The following is a 19,978-nucleotide window of genomic DNA, read 5'->3' on the forward strand; positions in this document are numbered from 1 at the left end:
AGCTAGCTCGAGCTCAATCCCCTACCTGCACCGACGCAGCGGTGAGATACCAGGGAGAGAGAGTGAGTTTCAAAAGGACAAAGGTTTTATTGGGGCCTAGGGGCAGTTGGTGAGGTAATGGCTATGGCCTCAGCCGATTGGCTGGGGAAGGGTCCGAGTTCTGTTAGGCAGGTGAGGGGGGTGGGGGGTTACTCAAGGGGAGGAGGTGTGGTCAAGGTGAAGGACACAGAACAAGATGGAGTCGGCCGGCGTAGGCCCGCTCTTTCGTACATCATGGGGCTGAGCCCCTATGCTCCCTGTGCCACCCAGACGGCACCCGGGGAGAGCGACCTCCCGGGATACCCACGTTGCAATGCCTCTGATTAAACAGCATCACCCCCTCAAAACGTTCTCCAGAGATTTCACCTTTCCCCCATCCCATACCACACAAGTGAATTTGAGGAAAGCCTATTTATAAACCGGTCATGGCTCAGTCAGTTAAGCGTCAGGTTAAGCGTCAAACTTCAGCTCCGGTCATGATCTCACAGTTTGTGGGTTCGATTCCCACGTCGGGCTCTGACAGCTCGGAGCCTGGAGCCTGCTTCGGATTCTGTGCCTCCCTCTCTCTCTGCCCCTCCCCCACTTGTGCTCTGTCTCTCTCTCTCTCTCAAAAACAAATAAACATTAAAAAAAATTTAATAAAAAAAATAAAAACCAGCCATTGCTGTTGACTCTTTTGGGTTCATCCACCTGATCCGTGCCTCATTGTTCTAGGAGTATGGGGGGTACATATGCTCACCTTCATCTCCAGAATCACGGAAAGGGCTTGTACCTGGGACGGAATCCTTGGCCCCCAAAGACAGAACTCCAGGCAGGTTCACATGTTTTCTTTACAGGGTTCCCATGCAAGCTTTGCTAATTGCAACTTGGGTTAAGTCATCCAAACTGTAACAATGTTTCCATCAACAAAGTAGAAGTTTCTACCCTAGTGAGGATTAAAGCCATGATGAGCCTTTCCAAAATGGAGTCCCAGTAGCTTCCCTGCCTTAGGTGTGGTTTTTTTTATTTTTTTAATCTTTATTATTTATTTCTGAGAGAGAGAGAGAGTATGAGCAGGGGAGGGGCAGAGAGAGAGGGAGACACAGCAGGCTCCATCCTCTGAGCTGGTAGCACAGAGTCCGACACGGGGCTTGAACCCACGACCCGCGAAATCATGACCTGCCTGAGCTGAAGTCTGATGCTTAACCCACTGAGCCACCCCAGAGCCCCTCCCTGCCCCCACCCCCCGCTGCCTTAAGTGTTTTATCTGTTATCTGCATCCCCCACAACCAGCGCCACTGACCCAGCTTCCTGGACGGAGCCTGACGCTGAGGATAAGCAGGGGGTTGGGCGGCAGGTCTTTCAGATGTCTGTGATCGGGGGTGGGGCACACATATTCGTTCAGTTGGTGTATGTCGGTCCATTCCCTGAGTGCCTACTAAGGCACCAGGCAGGGGGCTGGGCACTGAGGATGTCACACCCTCCTAGAGCTTACAGTCTAGTTGGGGGGTGGGGGGGGGGCAGATAATAAGCAGTAAGCAAGTACACTGATAGGGCAACACCTTCCGACAGTGATAAGTGCTACGTGCTACAGAGAATAAAAGATAGGACGCTGCAATCACCTTGGAAAGTGGCCTGGCAATTTCCTCTAAAGGCAAATATGACCTGCCATATGATCTGGTCATTCTGCTCCCAGATGTTTACCCAAACAGGTGTTCCATAACTCTCCCCTGAATGAATGAATGAATGAATGAATGAATGACTCAGTGTTCTTCATGTCTCTCTCTGTACTGAAAGTGCAAAGATAAAACTTGGCTGAGGCACACACGGTTGGTGAGGGACGCGACAGATTTAAACTTGAATTCCAAAACTGTGCTCACTAAAGCTATGACCCCAAAGCCTTGTGGGATAGGATTTGGGGAGGGGGGCATTTGTCCTTCCATAGTCGGGACTGGGTCATGGCAGAAACTCTGACTCCTTTGAGAATAGTCACTTTCCTTTGTTCCTATGAGCTACCCCCCCCCCCAACCCCAGCCAGCTGGGTCTTCTGCCCCCTCCCCCATGCCTCTGGCCCCAGCTGGTCGGGATGAATGCAGTGTCACTGTGTGAGCGGCAAGGACCTTCCACAGACCCAGCCTTGTGCTTCATCCGCAATCTGTCTTGCCTCCTCGCCTCCCTCCGTCCTTTGCATCCCAGCCAGGGCTGTATTTTCCCTCCCAAGATGGAGGCAGTGGAACCGAGGGGCTGAATGTCAGGGAGGGTCCCAGAGCCAGACCTCCTCGGTCCCCAGGCCAGTTTCATACCCACCAGTGATTTGGATAATCTTTCCAACTTCTCTTAACCTCCATCATCTTACTGTAAATAAGGATCAGGATAGCACCTACACCATGGGGTCATTGTGAGCATTTACTACAGAACGCTTTTCACACCGTGGGCCACAAAATAAGTACTTAATAAATGTCAGTCTTAATCCTAGGAGTTGTTTTTTATTTTCTCCTTCTAATGGGATTGCAGTCTTATTACACCCCTACAGGCTTGGATGAAACACCTCTAGGATCTCAGGCGGATGGGGACTTTTTCTTAGAAAAAAAAAATTGATAAATAATAATATAGTGTTATAATATCCACCATTTATTGAGGAATTACTCTCTTCTCGGTATCCAACAGCAATAATTAACAATAACTAATACTTAATGACAATAGCAGCCAATCCTGATTTAGTGCTTACTATCTGCCAGGCACTATTCTAAACGCTTTTTGTGTATTAATTACTGACAACCCTTTGAGGAAGTTACCATTACGATCTTCCTCTTACACTTGCAAAAACTAAAGCACAGAGAGGTGAAGCAACTTGCCCAAGTTCAAACAGTAAGTGGCAAAGCCGGGATTCAAACACCTGTTCCGCTGTGTGCTAAATCACAAAAAATCAAACTAGGTGTAGCCGTTTACCAGGTCTCAACCACGGTGGCCAGTTTGCGCTTCTCTGCCCCCTGGGCTGGAGGACTGCATCTCCAAAAGGGCATTAAATTAGGCCAGTAGGCCCTGGAGTCTTGCAAAAGTCTCCCTTCATGTCCGGAGAGAGTATGTGTCTTGTTTTTGTTTTTGTTTTTTTAAGGTTTGTTTGTTTATTTGGAGGAAGAGTGCGTGTGTGCAGGCGCGGGGCAGAGAGAGAGAGGGAGAGAGAATCCCAAGCAGCACAAAGTCCCAGTTGGGGCTGGATCCCATGAACCGTGAGATTACGACCTGAGTCGAAAACGCTTAACCGACTGACTGAGCCACCCAGCCGCTTCCAGAGGATGTGTCTTGATTTGATCTCAGGACCCTCCCACGCCTCACCTCCCACCGCCAATCCCAGGTAGTTTTGTAGCCTCCCATGAGGTTTCTCCCTCCTAAAAGCAAGAACAAGCACTCAGACGCATCCGAGGGGGTCTCTTACCCCAAGTGACTCTAATGGAAGCTGGTGCTCTCCAAATGAAAATTTTCTCTGGTTACGGGTGAAGGATGAGGTGGGGAGGGGGATGGAGGTAGGGAGAATTAATGTTCCTGTCTGGGTTGGGGAGAGGGTGGTCAACAGTCTAAGAGAGGTGCCAGGTAAGACGGCCCTTTCCTTCCTCAATTCTTTCCATTTACAGCTGAGGGGCAGACAGTGTTTAGATACAATCTTTTGCTCTCCAATCTTCTTCTTTCTGGAGACAGTTGTGTCCTGTAGGTTTTCTGCTGGTTTTCCAGCTAGATTTTCCAGCTAGCTTTTGGTATACTGACTCAAGTGGGCCCAACCAGTATAGTGATAATAACCTTCTGTTTGGCTAATAACAACAGCTCATGTGTATTGCTCACTTACTAAGTGGTAGGCACTGTTCTGGGCATTTTACCTTCACAAAGACACTATCCGTGATCAAATTTTAGCTAGGTTCCTTTGAGCCCTCTTCCAGACTAGGCCTGGCCTTCTGTATCCAGCCTATCCTTGCTGGGACTGCAGAGCCCTAAGAACCCTGCTAAATCAATTTAGTGAGACTCTCCCCACCCTTGATATCTGATCACCGTCCATATCTGATCAAGTTTCCTATCCCCCACCTTTGGTGTCCTCGCCCGCCTTTAGCAAGAATCCTGTTGGGTCAGTTTAGCAAGAATCTCCCTACCCTTGATGTCTGTTCTTGGTATTTTCCATCCACTGACCCTCCCTCTGCGCCTGTCCTTGCTGTCCTGGGAGGTGAGCTTCCTCAGGCTTCCCCATTGCAATACCCCTACGGCAACAGTCTTCCTTACCCGTCCAGCAAGTGTCAGAATAACTTTTTCATTATCAACAGGAATCAGTTCATTTAACCTCACCAGGATCCTATGAGGTAGGTATTGTCAGTGTCTCCACTTTGACGCCAGGAAGCAAGGAGGGGGGTACCCGCAGGGACGAGACCAGACACCAGCTGTGGGCACCTGGACGTTCCCCCCAATTCTTCAGCTGCAGGTGGTCCCCTCGATCCACCTGTCAGGTTACTAACCAGGCGAGATACTGCGCCCTTGGCGACACGAACCCCAGCGTTCTCCAACCGCCTGCGGGAACTGCCTCCGAGGCGGCCGGAGCTGGAAACCCGGAGGAGGGCGGGCGCCGCCGGACGCCGTCTCCTAGCAACGGGGCAGCGATCACGTGGCCCGCCTCACGTGGCCCGGAGCGGCTCTGGAGGTGGAGTGGCCGAAGCGGGGCGGGGCGGGGCAAGGCAAGTTTGCGCCCGGAGTTCGGAGCCCAGGAGCCCCCGCGGCCGCGGCGCAGGTGCCCTCCGCCTAGCTCGGGATGGAGCTCCCTACCGTGAACTTGAAGGTGGCGACGGGCAGGGAGGGGCGCGGGCGGGGCGGGCCCTCCAGAGTGTGTCGGGCGTTTGCTTTTTTTTTCCAAGAAGGATTTTAGAGGTGAGGGGATCAAGAGCTTGGGGCAAGAGGGGTAGTAGAGAGAAAGAGTCCGTGGAGCCGAGCCGGGAAGGAGATGCGCAGACCGGAAAAGGAAAGGGATCCAGGGAAGGGCCGGCAGGGAAGACCGCGAGGGAGCTGGAGGCGGCGGGGGCGGGAGGATCGCTTCGGCCCAGGAGCCCAGAATTCCCCCCGGAGAGGGTGGGAGGGGCGGACTTGGGGGCGGGCGCTGAGAGCCCGAGGGGGGTCTCGGCGGCTGGACACCTGCCCTTTCCCAGAGAGAGGGGGGCAGACCTTTCACCTGCACGCCCAGCACCGCCCTGCGGCTTTGTTGGCTTAATCGGGTTAAGAAAAGCCGAAATTCCCAGACGAGTGCTTTTTCCAAAGTTGATCAGTGGAGCGTCCCTGTTTCTTAAGAAAACGGGAACTCCGAGAGAAGTTACTTAAAAGCAGAAAACCCCCACCGTATACACTTAGGAGGACGCTGAGAGCCTTTCTGGGGTGTCTTCATTTCCTGTGGCGTGTCCTCAGCTCCTCAAGATGCCAGCGGCTTCTTCATTTTCTCCCCGCCCACCGCCGGCGGCCTCCGCTTCTGGGCTGAGTTTGCCAGCGAGGGGCTGGGACCTTTGGCTCTGGGCAGCAAGGTGTGAGCCTTGGGCCAGACCTGCCATTTTGGGTCTGGGCGCCCTCCCCCTTGAGGCTATATCCAGGAATGGCCTCTTACTCCCCAGTGACGAAGCACTTAGCACGCGTGGCGTCCAGCACCAAAGGAATCTAACGCCTAGAGGGCTACAAGACAACACGTGATCCGTCTGCGGATTGTTAGACGGGGTCGTGTTCGGACTCCACATGGGCAGGTTTTCCTTAATGCCATTTGCCTCCCTGAAGCTTCCAGCCTAAGAGGTTTACAGGAGGGCAGCTGCGGTTTGTTGGGGTCAACATCCCCTGTGTTCCGGGCAGTTGTGAGTCAGTGCCGGCTGCCTTTTCTCTGATGACAGATTTGCCTACAATAATCGCTAGGAGAGAATCAGGTGAGGGGCAGAGCTGCGGGAATGGAGAGGGCAGGGAACCCTCCTCATTCCCAGGAGCCAGGTTGTTTACTCGATCGCAGCCACCTTCGATCGCAGCCACCTTCTGAGAAAGCCAATACTGTCACCTTTTTACAGAGGAGCAAACTTCCGGCTCAGGTCCGATAAGTCACCTGCCGAGGTCCCACAGGGATTCAGTGGCAGAGTCAGGCTTTGGACCAACTGGGGTCAGACTTCAAAGCCAGGTCCTTTCCTGGCCTCCAGTTAGGACTGACTTCTGCCTTGATGGTTTCCATCCACTGGGGGAGCCTTAGTCCGTTTGGGGCTTCCTTTGTTTTTGAGCAACTTCATGTGCCTAACAGGCCAAATGTACCCACAGGTTATGTCCTGGTATTCGGTGCCCCAGAGTGACATGGCTGGCTGTTCCCTAGGCAGAAACAAGACCCCATGTTTCCAAAGGTCACCGATGCTACCAGTCAGAGATAAGGAAGTACTAGGAGGCTCTGAGGGGACAGGTTTGCCAGGTAGCATACAGGACAGCCAGCTGAATTTGAATTTCAGACCAACAACGAGTAACTTTTAGGCATAAGTATTAGGCAATATTCGGGACATACTAACAAACTGTTTATTAACCAAACTTCAGAGTTCACTGGGCGTTCTGTCTTGTTGTTAAATCCGGCCACCCTATAGAGAGCGGCTGTTAACTCCTTCCCTGGAGGCACCAAAGTGGGATGTTCTGAGATCAGGACCCCCGGGGAGCTGGGAAAACGCACCCCTGTGGCCCCGCACCCCCTCATTTCATACATTCCTTGGCAACTGGTTGGATGCCGGCTTGTGCCCAGCCCAGCCAGAGTGGTCAGTGGTGACAGGTGAAAGAAACAGCTGCCACAGGCCCTTTACCCAAAGGGCAGCCCCTAACCGAGCCCCATCCGAGAGGCAAGTCCTCAGCTGCAGAAATGACATTGCGACAAGCTGAGAACAGAGTAGACTTGGGTCCGTGAGGTCTTGTGAGAAAAGATCTTCGGGAGGAGGGGCCAGGGAATAGCGGCATTCGGTTAAAAATTAGGAAGCCGACTTCCTGACGGGAGTAACGAGGATGGCCGTGTGCTGAGGGCTGCCTCCCTGGCAGGCACTGTGTTGCGTGTTTCTACCTCCCTGTGCCGCTAGATCCACATGACAACTCTATGACCCGGGCGTTATTGTCCCTACTTCACAGATGAGCAAACAGCAGTTCCAGGAGATCCGGTAACTTGCCCGAGATCACACAGCTTCTACATCATGGAGCCAGGATCAGATCCAAATCTTTGGCCTCATTGCCCAGGCAGTTAACCACCGCCCGACTCTGCCTCCCCGCTGTGGCGTTCCTGACGTGGGTCCCTCAGCCTTAGCTGCCCTGGGCGGTCTTACTGCCTCACGTAACAGGCTGCTGAATGTTTACACAGGACTCATAGAACTATATTCCAGACACTGATCTGTAGGTTGACCTTAGGTCTGTCTACCACCTGTCTAGGAATCTCCCCCGCACCCAACCCCATTCGTCCATGGGCCCTCTAGTGGCAAACAAGGGGTCTAAGTCATGGTCCACATGACCGCTTGGGTTCCCCTTAGCCTTCCCTTCTGCTTAAACCTCATTTCCATCCACCCTTGCCTTTCTCCTCCAGATCCCGACCGTGTAGCATAGACTTTGCTACTTATTAGCTGTGTGACCTTGAACAGGTTTCTTAACCTGAGTATCAGTTTCCTCACTGTAAAAAGAGGATAAAAATAAACCCTACCTTCTAGGGTGCTAAGAGAAGGATCCAGTGGTCCAGAAGTTGGTGGAGCATTACACATTTTTTTTAATGTTTATTTTTGAGACAGAGAGACAGAGCATGAATGGGGGAAGGTCAGAGAGAGAGGGAGACACAGAATCTGAAGCAGGTTCCAGGCTCTGAGCTGTCAGCACAGAGCCCAACGTGGGGCTCGAACTCATGGACCGTGAGATCGTGACCTGAGCCGAAATCCAGGGTCGGACGCTTAACTGACTGAGCCACCCAGGCGCCCTGGGGCATTACATTTTTATTAGCAGAAAAACTCAGACCAGACAGACCGATTCGGAGATTTGCATCTGAGCTCTCTTGTTTATAAGTGTTCCAGTTTGGGCCAGTGACCTAATCTCTCACTGCCTCCGTTTCTTCACAAGTAAAAGAACCTTCATACTCTCTCCCCCATACAGTTGCAGGGTGACATGGTCCAAGTGTTCAGGGCAGTGTAGACACATGGCAGACAGGTCCTCATCAGTAACAGGAATTGTGTTATTGACGCTGTTCCAAGATGCCTGTTCACGGGGGTACTTGGCATGACTGGATACGTACAGTAACTATCAGACGCTGTCTCTCTACAGTTGAGGCACCCCGCTGGGACATATGGGGACATAGGTATTGCCTCCATTTCACAGAGAAGGACCCTGGGGCACAGACACAAAGGGACATGGCCCCTGGATCAGAACCCAGGTCTCCAGTCCAGCATCCTGTGACCCCTGGCCGCCATGGCCCATTGGCCCTCCCCTCCCCAGTCTTCTGACACATTGGATGCTGCCTGGGGAAGAGCCAGGCAGGCCCCCTGTGCCGAGCACTGTATGAAGAGTCCAGGAGCTCAGGTCTCTGTCCTCTTGCCCAGCCAGGAAGGGCTGCCCAGGCACGTTCTCAGAGCCCAGCGCCCCCCCCCCCCGCCCCATCCCCCAGTCTCTCAGGCAGTACCTGAGAATCCCTGGTGTCCCCTTGGTTCCCAGAAACCTCCCCAACAGCCGGCAGACAGTTCTCTGTGCTGAGATGAGTCACTGTTCCCTCCTGTGTTGGGAAGGGCAGGGCCCATTTGGCTCGGTGTCTGGTTGGAGCTCTCCTGGACTCTAGGCCTGGGTGGGCGTGTCCTCTCACTACAAAGATGAGGAAACTGAGGCTTAGTCTTCTGTGGGGGTTCCTTTTCCCAGGGCCTTAAGAGACATGATCAAAAGGTGCTTAATTTCTTCAGTATTTATAAAACAAAAATGATGTCTGTCACATGGTGGGGACACCCTGTGTCTTCAAGGATCCTCAGTATTTCCAGGTTGCACTCTTTTCTTCCCCAAACAGATGGCATAGTTTTGGACGTTAGGCAGGCGCTCGCTGCATTTACAGGTCTTTTCGGCTCCAGGACAAATCTTTATCTCACAGGTGACACAGAGCGATTTCCCCACAGGCTTGCCTGGGCATCGGCGGGCACCCTGGGGGCCTGCTCCTCATCCAGCTCCCCTTAATCAGGCAGAGCTCTGCGGGGCCCGTTGTGTGCATGGTCTGAATGGAGGAAGCAGAGCACTTGGAAATTAAGACGGTTCCTGGAATAGAAGCCAGCAGTGCGGAAGGCTTAGGTGTTGATTTTCAGGAGGAAGGTGGTGATGTGAGCCGCCTCCCCTGTGCTGTCTTTCTCAGTGTCTTCTCTTAGTCCAAAAGCCGGACACCAGGACTCTCGCGACTGGTCACGTGCTGTGGCCTTCGAGGCAAGACTTCTCCCCTCTTGTGGGTAGGGTTTCCTGTTAAGACAGACCGGGTGGTGGTGGTTAGCTCTTGAGATAAAGATCAGAATTCTTTCCCACACCTCCCAGGCCCAGCCCTGCCCACCCCCCAGCTTCCTGTCCGTCCTCTGCTCTCCTCTTCGGTCCGACTGCATTGGCTTCTTTTCAGTTTCCAAAAGGTTCCATGTTTCCTTCTGCCACAGAGCCTTTGCAGGCTCCGTCCCTTCTGCTTGAAAGGCTCTTCTTTGATCTTTGCCCCTAGTTAATCCCCTGCTTAAAAGTCACTCCCGGGGCACCTGGGTGGCCCAGTGGGTTGAGCTTCTGACTTTGGCTCAGGTCATGATCTTGCAGTTCACGAGTTCGAGCCCCGTGTCGGCTCTGGGCTGACACCTCGGGGCCTGGAGCCTGTTTCGGATTCTGTGTCTCCCTTCTCGCTCTGCCCCTTCCCTGCTCGTGCTTTCTCTCTCTCTCTCAAAACTAAATAAACATAAAAAAAAAATTTGTTTTAAAGTCACTCCCTCAGAACCACCCCACGGCCCCACCCCACCCGGCTGTAGAATGGGTCTCCGGTTCCTTTGCTATCACCCTCCTTCTGGAAGAGGTTCTCACTGGAGCCTTCGTTTCTAAGGTGATGATCTGATCAGCAGGTGTCCTCCACCATGTAAAAGTTCTGGAAGGCCCGCAGGGCACCACATCTCCTCTGCTCACCGTTGAGTCCCCAGGGCGGGTGCCTAGCAGGTGCCAGGGATGCCGGGTTAAAGTATAAATGCCTGAGAAAAGGAGCACCATGAGATCGCATCTCTTAAGCCTCTGGGGAAAAAAAAAAAAAAAAAAAAAAAAAACCTATGGCAGGGGTACCCGCATGGCTCAGTCGGTTAAGCATCTGACTCTGGATTTCAGCTCAGGTCGTGACCTCATGGTTCATGAGATCCTCTATTTTCTCATGTTGCCCTACTTTATGCCCCGTGTCAGGCTCTGCACTGACAGCACGGACCCTGCTTGGGATTCTCTCTCTCTCTGCCCCTCCCCCCTCTTAAAATAAATAAACATTAAAAAAATAAATAAAAGGAAAGGGTGCCTGGGTGGCTCAGTCAGTTAAGCGTCTGACTTTGGCTCAGGTCATGATCTCGTGGTCCGTGGGTTCGAGCCCCGCGTGGGGCTCTGTGCTGACAGCTCAGAGCCCGGAGCCTGCTTCGGATTCTCTGTCTCCCTCTCTCTCTCTCTGCCCCTCCCCTGCTCACGCTCTGTCTCTCTCTGTCTCTCAAAAATAAACAAACATTGCAAAAAACATTTTAACAACCCCGTGGCAGACTAAGACTTCTCTGCCTCAGTTTCCCCATCTTTGTAACGGGAAGAGCACATCTGCCCAGGCCCAGAGAGGCCTGGCAGTCAGACAACACTGGGCTAATGGTCAGATTTGAATCTGTTGAGTGGCTCTGCCACTGACTTACCTCTGAGCCTCAGTTTTCTCAACTGTAAATGGCACCTCCACGGACTGTAAGAATGAGGTGCGTCCGTGTATAGAAAGTACCTAGTATGGGGGTCTGACACTTAGGAAGCGCTCGGTAGTAAACAAAGGTAGCCAGTCGTGAAGATTCCTTTTTCTTTTTTAAGTTTTGTTTATTTAAGTAATCTCTACACCCAACGTGGGGCTCGAACTCCCAGCCCTGAGGTCAAGAGTCGGATGCTCTAACGACTGAGCCAGCCAGGTGCCCCGCGAAGATTCCTTCTAGCGCCAGCCTCCCATACTGTACAGACTTGTTTTTTTCAGAGTCTTGGGACCTCCATAAAGTCAGGAGCATCAGTCCTTACAGAACTATTCTCCTAGTCTGTTGAGCTTTTGGGCCATGGCACCAAAGCTTTTTTGGTTCACTCGCACTGGGGCGGAACATCCCAGCCATCTGCTCTGGATTTCACCTCCCCCATGTGCAGAAAATGTCCACATTTGTCGAAAGTTCAAATGGCTTTTCTCCGCTGAAAGCCCGGGCCTCCGCTGCAAAGTTGGGTGCCCCGGAGGCACACTTACAATTGAACTCTGGTTTTACCATTTGCCATCTCTGGAATCCGGATCGACTTGATATTCCTCGGAGACTAGTTTTCCCATCTGTAAAATGGGAATGATCTTTTATTTTATTTTATTTTTTGAAGTAATCGCTACCCACGCAACGTGGGCTTGAACTCATGACCCAGAGATCGAGAGCTGAATGCTCCCCCAACTGAGCTAGCCAGGCCCCCCAAAATGGGAATGAGCTTCGTGTCTGTTCCAGAGGCTGTTCTGAGGCCCCAAGGAGGTTGTGTAAGGCTTTTGGCACAGAGTATGTGCACAATAAGTGGTAACTCCTCTCGAGGGGCTTCTCCCTCCCTAGCCAGGGTTCTTTCTTGCAGGTGGCGACCCCCACTTCTGCCCTTTCACCAGTCCAGAAGCCGGGGCCGTTCGCTATACACCCTTGCTCTGCCTGCCCTGGCTCTCCGCTCTCCGGGCCGGCGGGCACGCTATCCCCTCCCCATGCTCTCGGCATTCCCCCCCCTCCCAGCTTGACCCCCACCAATCCCTTGAGTAACTCCTTCAGGGTCCCCCATCCACCACTGGGACCCCATTGAAGCTCCTGACTTGGGGCTCCTGGCCCCCCATGGGTTCAGCACCACTCCCTCTTCCCCTTCCTGCCTCCCCGTTCCTGTTGTCACGTGCCAGCTCAGAACACCTTTCTCTCCTCCCCTTCGCCTGGCGGGTCCCCGCTTACCCCTTAACACCGAGTGCCCTCCTTCGGAAACGCCAACTCACAGCCGCCCTGCCCTCCCCATAGCATCTGCTCCCTCCTCCGTCTGCTTTCCAAGCAGGGCCCTTTTGATTACCAGGAGGAGAGACCAGTTCCAGTAATGGGGGCTGTGATTTTAAGGACATCTGGGGCGATAAGAGGGGTGGAATAGTGTAGACATTTAGAAAAGAAGCCAGAGGGATTTTTTTTTTTTCTTAACCAGGTTACTTCGTTGCAGAAAAGCCTTTGGTGGTGTCCCCTCCATGCACTGAGGATGAAATCCACGTTCCTTGCCGAGACCCTCAAGGCCTGCCTCCCCACCCCCAACCCTCCTCTCCTCCTGCTCTTCCCCTCCTGTGTTTGCGAAGCCCTCTTAGGTGCTAGACAGGGGCTTGCGTCCTGTGTTTTCTGGCTGCAAAAGCTCCGCCGCGCCCCCCCCCCCCCCCCCCCCCCGCCATTTGGTGGTCACATTCATAGATCTTTTCTTTCCCTCTCCCCTATTCTGTGCCGCAGACGATCCTCCTGGTTCACTGGCTGCTGACGACCTGGTGAGTGACTCCACAGGTGTCCCGGCTCTGTGTCCACCTGTCTCCCGGGATCTGGGTGCACATATCGCCAGGGTCTTGTCCGTGTGTCGCTTGGGTCTTGTCCGCGGGTCTCCTGGCCAGTTCCAAAGCCAAATAGCACCTCCGCCAAGAACGTCCTCAGCAAGCTCCCCACGTCCCAAGAATGTACGAGGGGCAGGCAGTTTCCAGAGGAAACTTAGACCCCCTGAGTCATTTTCTCACCTGCACAATGACGGTATTACCGATACCCCTCCTTACCTTGTAAGGTCGCTGGAAGGTGAAAGCATAGCTTTAGAAACTGTCATAACCGCTAACATTTATTGAGGGTGTCTCGGGGCCGGCCGCTGGGCTGAGCGCCTTCTGTGGCTTAGCTCAGTGGCTCAGCAAGTAGATATTGTATGAGCTGAGAGACGCAGGGTGGTCACTTGCTTGGGGACAGACCCTTACTCTTCCATCACACTCCTGCCCAGAGATGGCAGATTCAGGATTATATGGCCCCGGGCAGGTCCTGGCCCAGCCAGGGTCCAGCCGGGTTGCCTTAGGCAAGTGGCCCACCCACCGCTTGGGGCCTTGGTTTCCATCTGTCAGATGGGTATATGGATGGCGCATCCCTCAGGAGCTGTGGGGGAGAGGCGTGGCTGTGCTCATCCCACACTCCCTGGGGCCACAAAGGGAGGCTCAAGGATTGCAGGGCTGATTTTCATTATTGCCGCCTAATGAAATAGACGGTTGAGCTGCTGGGGAGATTTCTCTGCCAAACCAGGACTGGAAACAGGTGAGCCTCTGTGTGCGTTTTGCAGACTTCAAGGTACACTGCCTGCGTCAATGGCGGTGTCTTCCAGTGTCTTCTGGAAAAGGGCTAAGGCTGTTGGAGTTCAAATCCCAGCTCCCCCACTTAGAAGCCGAGTGGCCCTGGGCACGTTACCTGATCTCTCTGTGCCTCACCTTCCTCATGTTTAAAAACGAGGCCGGTAATTTGTGCTCCCTTTCTAGAGTTGCGAACATAAATGCACATAGATGAGTTCCTTTAAAGCATCTAGAACTGTGCTAGTCGCTAGCAGGGCCTCTGTGCTAATAGCGTCATTGGGTTGACAGGTCGTAAACACATCCGTCGGGAGTTGGTAACGATCCCCCAGAACAGAAGATACGGGCGGGTGTTGTGTTAGAAAGTGACAAGGTGGTACTTAAAATTAGGTGGTCGGGGAAAGAGTCTCAGAGGTAACGTTTGGGCTGAGACTAAAGTAACACAACAGGGCCAAGTGTTCAGGGTAGAGGACACAGCACGGGCAGTGGCTGGGCCGTAAGAGAGTCTGTGTCACGGGCCGGATCCCACAGGGCTCCTTAGGCCACGGGAAGGGTCTGTATTTCACTGCAAGTGGGAAGGGAAACTGCTGGAGAATTCTTAGCAGGAGAGCGACATCGTCGCCCCTGGAAGGGCAGGAATGGAAGTGAGAGACCGGTGGGCAGAGGCCACAGAGATCAGTCCGTGGATGTATCCAGGGGAGGATGGTGTTTTGGAGCTGGAGGGATATGGCCGGATTCGGGGTCCCTTTGGGAAGTGATGCCAAGGGGATTTGCTTGCTGACATTTCCAGGGCAGGGGAGGTGCCCTGGAGCCGGGCAGACGGCACGTCAGAGGGTCCTGAGGCCCGGGAGCTGGAGGGGGCGGGCACCTGGGGGGCGGTCACCTCATGTGACTCCGGTGCCTCTTCCCACAGGGGCTGCATAGCGTTCGAGGGCCCCTATCCCTGGGCAAACTTCACCATCCTGGCCTTGGGCGTGTGGGCCGTTGCTCAGAGGGACTCCATCGACGCCATAAGCCTGGTGAGGCGGGGGACGCAGCGAGAGGACTGGCTTCAGGGTGGTCGCGGCCCCCCCCCCCCGGTCTCCCCCTCACCCATCCGGATCCTCTCTCCTCTTAGTGCCCCCGTTTTCCATTCTCTAAAGCCTTGTGAATAAGCCCACCCAGGCTACCAGCCCACGTGTGTCTTCACTAGCCTGGCCTGCTTCTCGGCCTGCCGGGCCCAGAGCGCCCCGAGTCTGCTCAGGGCCTTCCCCGAGAGAGTGGCACGGGTGGGGTCCCCCCAGGCGCCCCAGAGTGGCCGCTCCTCGATGGCACTGGACCCCTTTCCTGTAACCCGCCTCTAGGTTCTGGTGGGGAGGGATGTGGCTGGAGACCCACGAAGAGGGAGCTCCTGTACTTACGAGGTCAGAGTGGACACAGCCCTGCTGAGCTCTGTCATGGACACCCGCTACGCCCCGGCGGGTGGTGGGCGCTCCAGCACCGGCCCGTCAGGATGACCGAGGAAGGGCTTCCCTGGTGCTGGAGACAGATTGGGCGAACTCCAAGGGACCTCTGTCTTGGAGGTTCTGGAGCTAAGTCTCGTGCCCCATCATGGCCTCAAGGGCAACAGGGGCAGTGGTGGGGGGTGGGGCTCTGGTGGAGCCACAGGCTAGGTCCGGACCGGGTCCCCGCGTCCCCACGTCCCCGTACTCGGTGCTACAGTCCTCGGGCAGGCGCCTCATCCACAGGGTCCTGCCTGCTTGCTGATGTGTTTTGCAGCAAAGCCTGAGGACACAGGAGGGCACAGACAGAGCTTCCGGTCTGGTATATGGGAGGGGTGGGGGGTGGGGGCATGAGGGCATGATAGGGCGCCGGCACGCTCTTAAGCCCTGGTGACACATGGTCACCACGGGCCCTGCGCCTGGCCTGTCTTGCAGTTTCTGGGTGGCTTGGCGGCCACCATCTTCCTGGACATCGTCCACATCAGCATCTTCTACCAGCGGACCGGCTTCTCGGACACGGAGCGCTTTGGTGCCGGCATGGCCATCCTCAGCCTGCTCCTCAAGCCCTTGTCCTGCTGCTTCGTCTACCACATGTACCGGGAGCGCGGGGGTGAGCTCCTGCTCCATATTGGTGAGGCCACCACCTGCGGCCGGCTCCCTGACTGTCCTGTCCCCGGCCCAGGTGCTGGCAGCGCCTTCCTCGTCTCCCCTGACTCTGTCTAGCCTGGCCCACAGCCCCTGCCCGAGTGGGCCGTCCTTGCCCTGGGGACAAAGGCTCAAGGTGCAGGGAGGAGTGTGGTGTGGATGCTGAACCCCAGGCCAGGAGGCGTACAAGCTCCGGCTTCTGCTGCACCAGCCCTGTGCTCCCAATCCAGCCTGCTGGGAGCTTTCCCCGGCATCAGGCCGTGGGCAGAGTTGGGGGTGGCGACCGGACCCCCCCTATTAGCCCGAGCACGGATACAGCTCGGTGTGCCCCAGTTCCGAGGCAGCTCTGGGCGGTAGCAGCCTGGAGCCTCCCCTCCTGCCATGTGGGGTCTGGGTGGCCAAGGAAGAAGGCGCTGGCACGGCATGGGCCGCGGGAGCCTCGGCTGAGCCCCGGGTGCTCTCCCTGCTGACATCTGTGTCACCCCGCCCCGGCCCACCGCTACCCCTCCAACACCGGCTTTGAGCTGTACCCCTCTCATGGTGGCCAGGCCGTTCTCCTGTTCTCTCTGACATCTCATCTCAGACAAGTAGGGGGAGGCTGGGGGGCAGTCTTGCCCTGTTCCGTCTGGAGAAGAGAGGCCCAGAGGGGCCCATGACCTGCCCAGGGGAGCAGCCGGGCCAGGGCAGGGGTGGCCTGTGGCCTCCCCCTGGCTGACCTCAGCACTGCCGGGGGGTTGGGGGAGCCAGTAACGTTCCTCCGTTGGACACATGAAGGAGCTGGCGCCCTTAGCCCTTGGGACCTGCTCCGGATCACGGGACAGATGTGCAGGGCAGGGATGGGAGGGAGGGCATGGGCACCTCGAACCCTCTCACCTACCTGGCACCCCCAGCCCAGCGCTCTGGGCTCCGCGGCTGTGCCAGCTCTGGGCCTTCTGGACGCAGTAACACGGTGTCCATTGTGCCTCGGAGAGGAGCCTGTGGGCCCAGGGCTGGGCACCCTCTCCTCGAGTTGCTAAGCGTGCACTGTGCAGGGCCAAGCGTGGTGGCCGAGAGCACTCGTGCTGCCTTGGCTTGACTTTTAGTGTCCCCAGCTTCAAGCTCCCTGCTCGCAGGCAAGTCAGTCCACCTCTTTGACCCTCAGTTTTCCCGTCTGTAAAGCGGGGGCAACAAGACGCCTGCTCTGTAGGGATATGGGAGGATTGGCTGCACATATGCCAGTAGCTTGGGGGCGGTGCTCTCGCCATCCCTGTCCCAGGGCCCCCCTGGTGGGGGTGGGTGGGTAGAACATCGCGAGTCCTCACCCTTCATTTTTTTCTCCCCTACCCCCATGTCCCCCCGCCCCTAGGTTTCCTCGGACCGTCACAGGAGCGCAGCGACTACCAGACGATTGACTCATCAGAGGCACCCGCGGACCCTTTCGGAGGCTCGGAGAGCAGGGGTCACGCCCCGCAAGGGTACTGAAGCCAGGCTGCTTTGCCGGGCCCCAGCCTGGGGCCAGTATGACAGACCGTGGAGGCGGCTCAGGCTGCACCACCTTCCTTGCGCCTCGGATGGTGTTCTAGATGCCCCCCCCGCCCCGCCCACCTTGGACTGTGTTCTCCTGTTCCTCATCTCAGGGGTTGCCTGAATCAGGTGCCCCGAGTGGCCAGGAGCCCCATGCATACCTGTCCCAGACTCCCTGAGACCTCCTCTCCCTTCAGGGTAGCTCACTGGCCCGTGCCAGTGAGGCCGGGAACCTGGTCTCTCCTCACCCGCCCGTGCAGCCCCAGGCCGAGCTCCGCCTGGGCCAGGCCTTGCCCACAGTTTGTTGACCCCACCCGCAGAAGCTCTGAGAGCTTTAAGTGGTACTCAGCCCTCAGTCCCAGGAGCAGTGCAGCGTGGCAGTGAGGTCCCTGGGCTTCTCGCTGCCTGGTCGCTCGGTGCTTGGGGACCTTGGGGCCGGAGACGGAGGGGTGTCGGCAGCACCTGAGACCCTCTGCAGCCTCCAGCTGCCCTTCCCAGAGCCACGGCATTAAAAGCTTGGGGAATCTGTAGCTGGGTGTGTTTTGAGCCACGTTTAATCTCCCAGCCGGGCTGGGTCCGGGACCTGTCATTCCTGAGATTTCTCCTTTGAGTCCCCAGGGAAACTGGGCTTAGTTGCCAGTTCTGTCGTGGCGGGAGGAAGCCTGGGCTCACGACCAGCTGGGCCTGCCGTGCACCCAGCTTTGCCCTCGCCGGGGCCTGGGCAGAGGAGGGCCCTCTTTGGTGTGGCAGACGGGCATGTGTGTCTCTGAATCAGATGACTTGGGTATTGGTTTGAATCCCTCTCTGCCACTTCCTGGCTATGTGCCTTTGAGCAACTTAACATCTCTGACCTCAGTGTCTTCTGGAAAAGGGCTAATGCCCGCCCGGAGGGTGATGCCACACACAAAGAGTGCAGTGCCTGGCCCTTGGAAAGTTCCCGAAGTAACAGCATTGGTGGGTTGCTCCTTGAGCCTGTGATGACGTGGGGTCAGTAGGCAAAGGGTGACATCTCCCTGGCAGACCCTGTGTCTTGGTGTGAGGGCTGAGCAGGACCAACACCTGTCCAGAAGCCCCAAGCGTCCCGTGGCCAGGGTCCCGCTCCACTCCCACTGGACTGAGTGTTGATCTCCGGGCCTCATGTGCCTGGACTTCCCCAGGCCGTCCTGGATTGTCCCCGGCACAAAGAGATCAAAGCCTAGTGCACAACCCCACCATCCTCCTGTGTCCATCTGTCCTAAGGGGCTTAGTGCCTGCTGCGGCAAGTGCCTGGGGCTGCAGGGCTGAACCCTGGTGCCTGCTCTCAGGGAATAGACATTAGGAGTCCGCTGTCAGGAGGCAGGAGCTCCGAAAGGAACCTCTGGGACCGAACCTGTGCTCTGGACCAAGGGTTGGTGAGTGGCTGCAGCTGTAAGAAACCTGGAACTAGCTTCACCATCAGAAGGGGACGGATAGATAATCCGTGCTGTATTCATCCTGTGGCTATGGTTCAGCAGTTCAAATGAATAAACCAGACCAATTTCTTTTTTTCTTTTAAAGTTTATTTTATGAGAGAGAGCGAGAGTGCAAGCAGGGGAGGAGCAGAGAGAGAGAGAGAGAGAGAGAGAGAGAGAGGGAATCCCAAGCAGGCTCCTCGCTGGTAGTGCAGAGCCCATCGTGGATCTCGATCTCACAAACTGCAAGATCATGACCTGAGCCAAAATCGAGAGTCGGATGCTCAACCAACTGAGCCACCCAGGCGCCCCAGACCTGTTTCTTATGGACATCGGTCCCCCTGTTGTGAGCAAAACAGGTTGCAGAATGGCGTGTGCAATATGAGAGTGTTAGCATGACTTTAAAAACCTCCAAGCAATCCTGTATGTCGTTCATGAGGGTACGTGTGGTGAAATATTGAAGAGTGGACTGGAAGGAAACACCCCTCAAGGTCATGGTTGAGGTGGCCTTGGGTTGGGGAGGGGTGTGGCCTTCGAGGAATGGGACTAAAACCCAAGTTCCAATTCTCTGGTTTCTACCAGTTCCTGGCACATGGGAGGCCTCCAGTGGGCACATGCTCCCGTGTGTATGTTGTGAATATGTCAGATTTCCAAAGGGAATGAAAAGGTGAGGGGGGTGGGGGGGGGGGGACAGCTAAGAGAGCCTGTGTCAAGCAGAGGGGATAGTATAGCCAGAGATCCCTCAAGTCTGACCGGATCTTTATGGGGGGCAGAGGAAGGTTCCTATCCTAGGTGGGCATCCCCAGAAGCAGACCCTGAATGCAGCGTGTGACTCAGTACAAAGCAAGGGAGCTGGGCTTTCCGGTCACTGGCCAAGGGCTGCTCCGGGGGCGGGGGACCGTGACTTAAACTTCCAGGCTACTCTGGCGCCCTGACCATGCAGACCAAGTGGCCCCAGGAGCCAGAGGACTGTCCTGCAAGAAGAGTGCCATCAGAGGCCCAGAGAGAGCGAGGGCCACCGGCAGGGTGCCCCCTTTCCACACAGCATGTCTCAAGACTGATTTTGTAACATCCATTCAACAAGCAGCCAAGAGCCTATGGGAACTGGGAGGTTTCTAGATGCTGGGCTACCAGAATCAGACCAAAAAAAAAAAAAAAAAAAAAAGCCCCAAGTGTCAGGGGATTGCATCTGGCGTGAGGTTGCAGGCAGGGGAACAGCTCATAGGAAGGCCTGAGCGGGTGTGTTCCTGTCCAGCCTGTTACCGAGCATGGCCAGGAGGGCCAGGAGGCCGATCGGCTGGAGCCAAGGGAGGGATGGA

At 55.6% G+C, this 19,978-nt stretch overlaps 1 protein-coding gene across 2 annotated transcripts; it reads left to right on the forward strand.

Moving 5' to 3' along the window:
* Positions 1-4,727: 4,727 nt before the first annotated feature.
* On the forward strand, positions 4,728-18,756 carry LOC122227204 (angiotensin II receptor associated protein). Of its 2 annotated transcripts, none has more exons than XM_042951550.1 (5): positions 4,728-4,831; positions 12,744-12,778; positions 14,514-14,619; positions 15,517-15,712; positions 17,072-18,756. In XM_042951550.1, the coding sequence occupies exons 1-5, from the start codon at positions 4,805-4,807 to the stop codon at positions 17,185-17,187; spliced, it is 480 nt and encodes a 159-aa protein (XP_042807484.1). In that variant the 5' UTR covers positions 4,728-4,804; the 3' UTR covers positions 17,188-18,756. The 2 variants fall into 2 exon arrangements, with proteins under 2 accessions (XP_042807484.1, XP_042807485.1); XM_042951551.1 differs by having other exon boundaries at positions 15,517-15,691.
* The last annotated feature ends 1,222 nt before the right edge of the window (positions 18,757-19,978 follow it).

The sequence above is a fragment of the Panthera leo genome, chromosome C1 (genome assembly GCF_018350215.1).
Source record: "Panthera leo isolate Ple1 chromosome C1, P.leo_Ple1_pat1.1, whole genome shotgun sequence".
Classification (NCBI taxonomy): Eukaryota; Metazoa; Chordata; class Mammalia; order Carnivora; family Felidae; genus Panthera; species Panthera leo.

Coding starts and splice junctions, on each gene's coding strand:
- LOC122227204 (XM_042951550.1), top strand. CDS start 4,805: ATGGAGCTCCCTACCGTGAACTTGAAG. Junction 4,832..12,743: donor TCCCTACCGTGAACTTGAAG/GTGGCGACGGGC, acceptor TCTGTGCCGCAG/ACGATCCTCCTGGTTCACTG. Junction 12,779..14,513: donor CACTGGCTGCTGACGACCTG/GTGAGTGACTCC, acceptor CTCTTCCCACAG/GGGCTGCATAGCGTTCGAGG.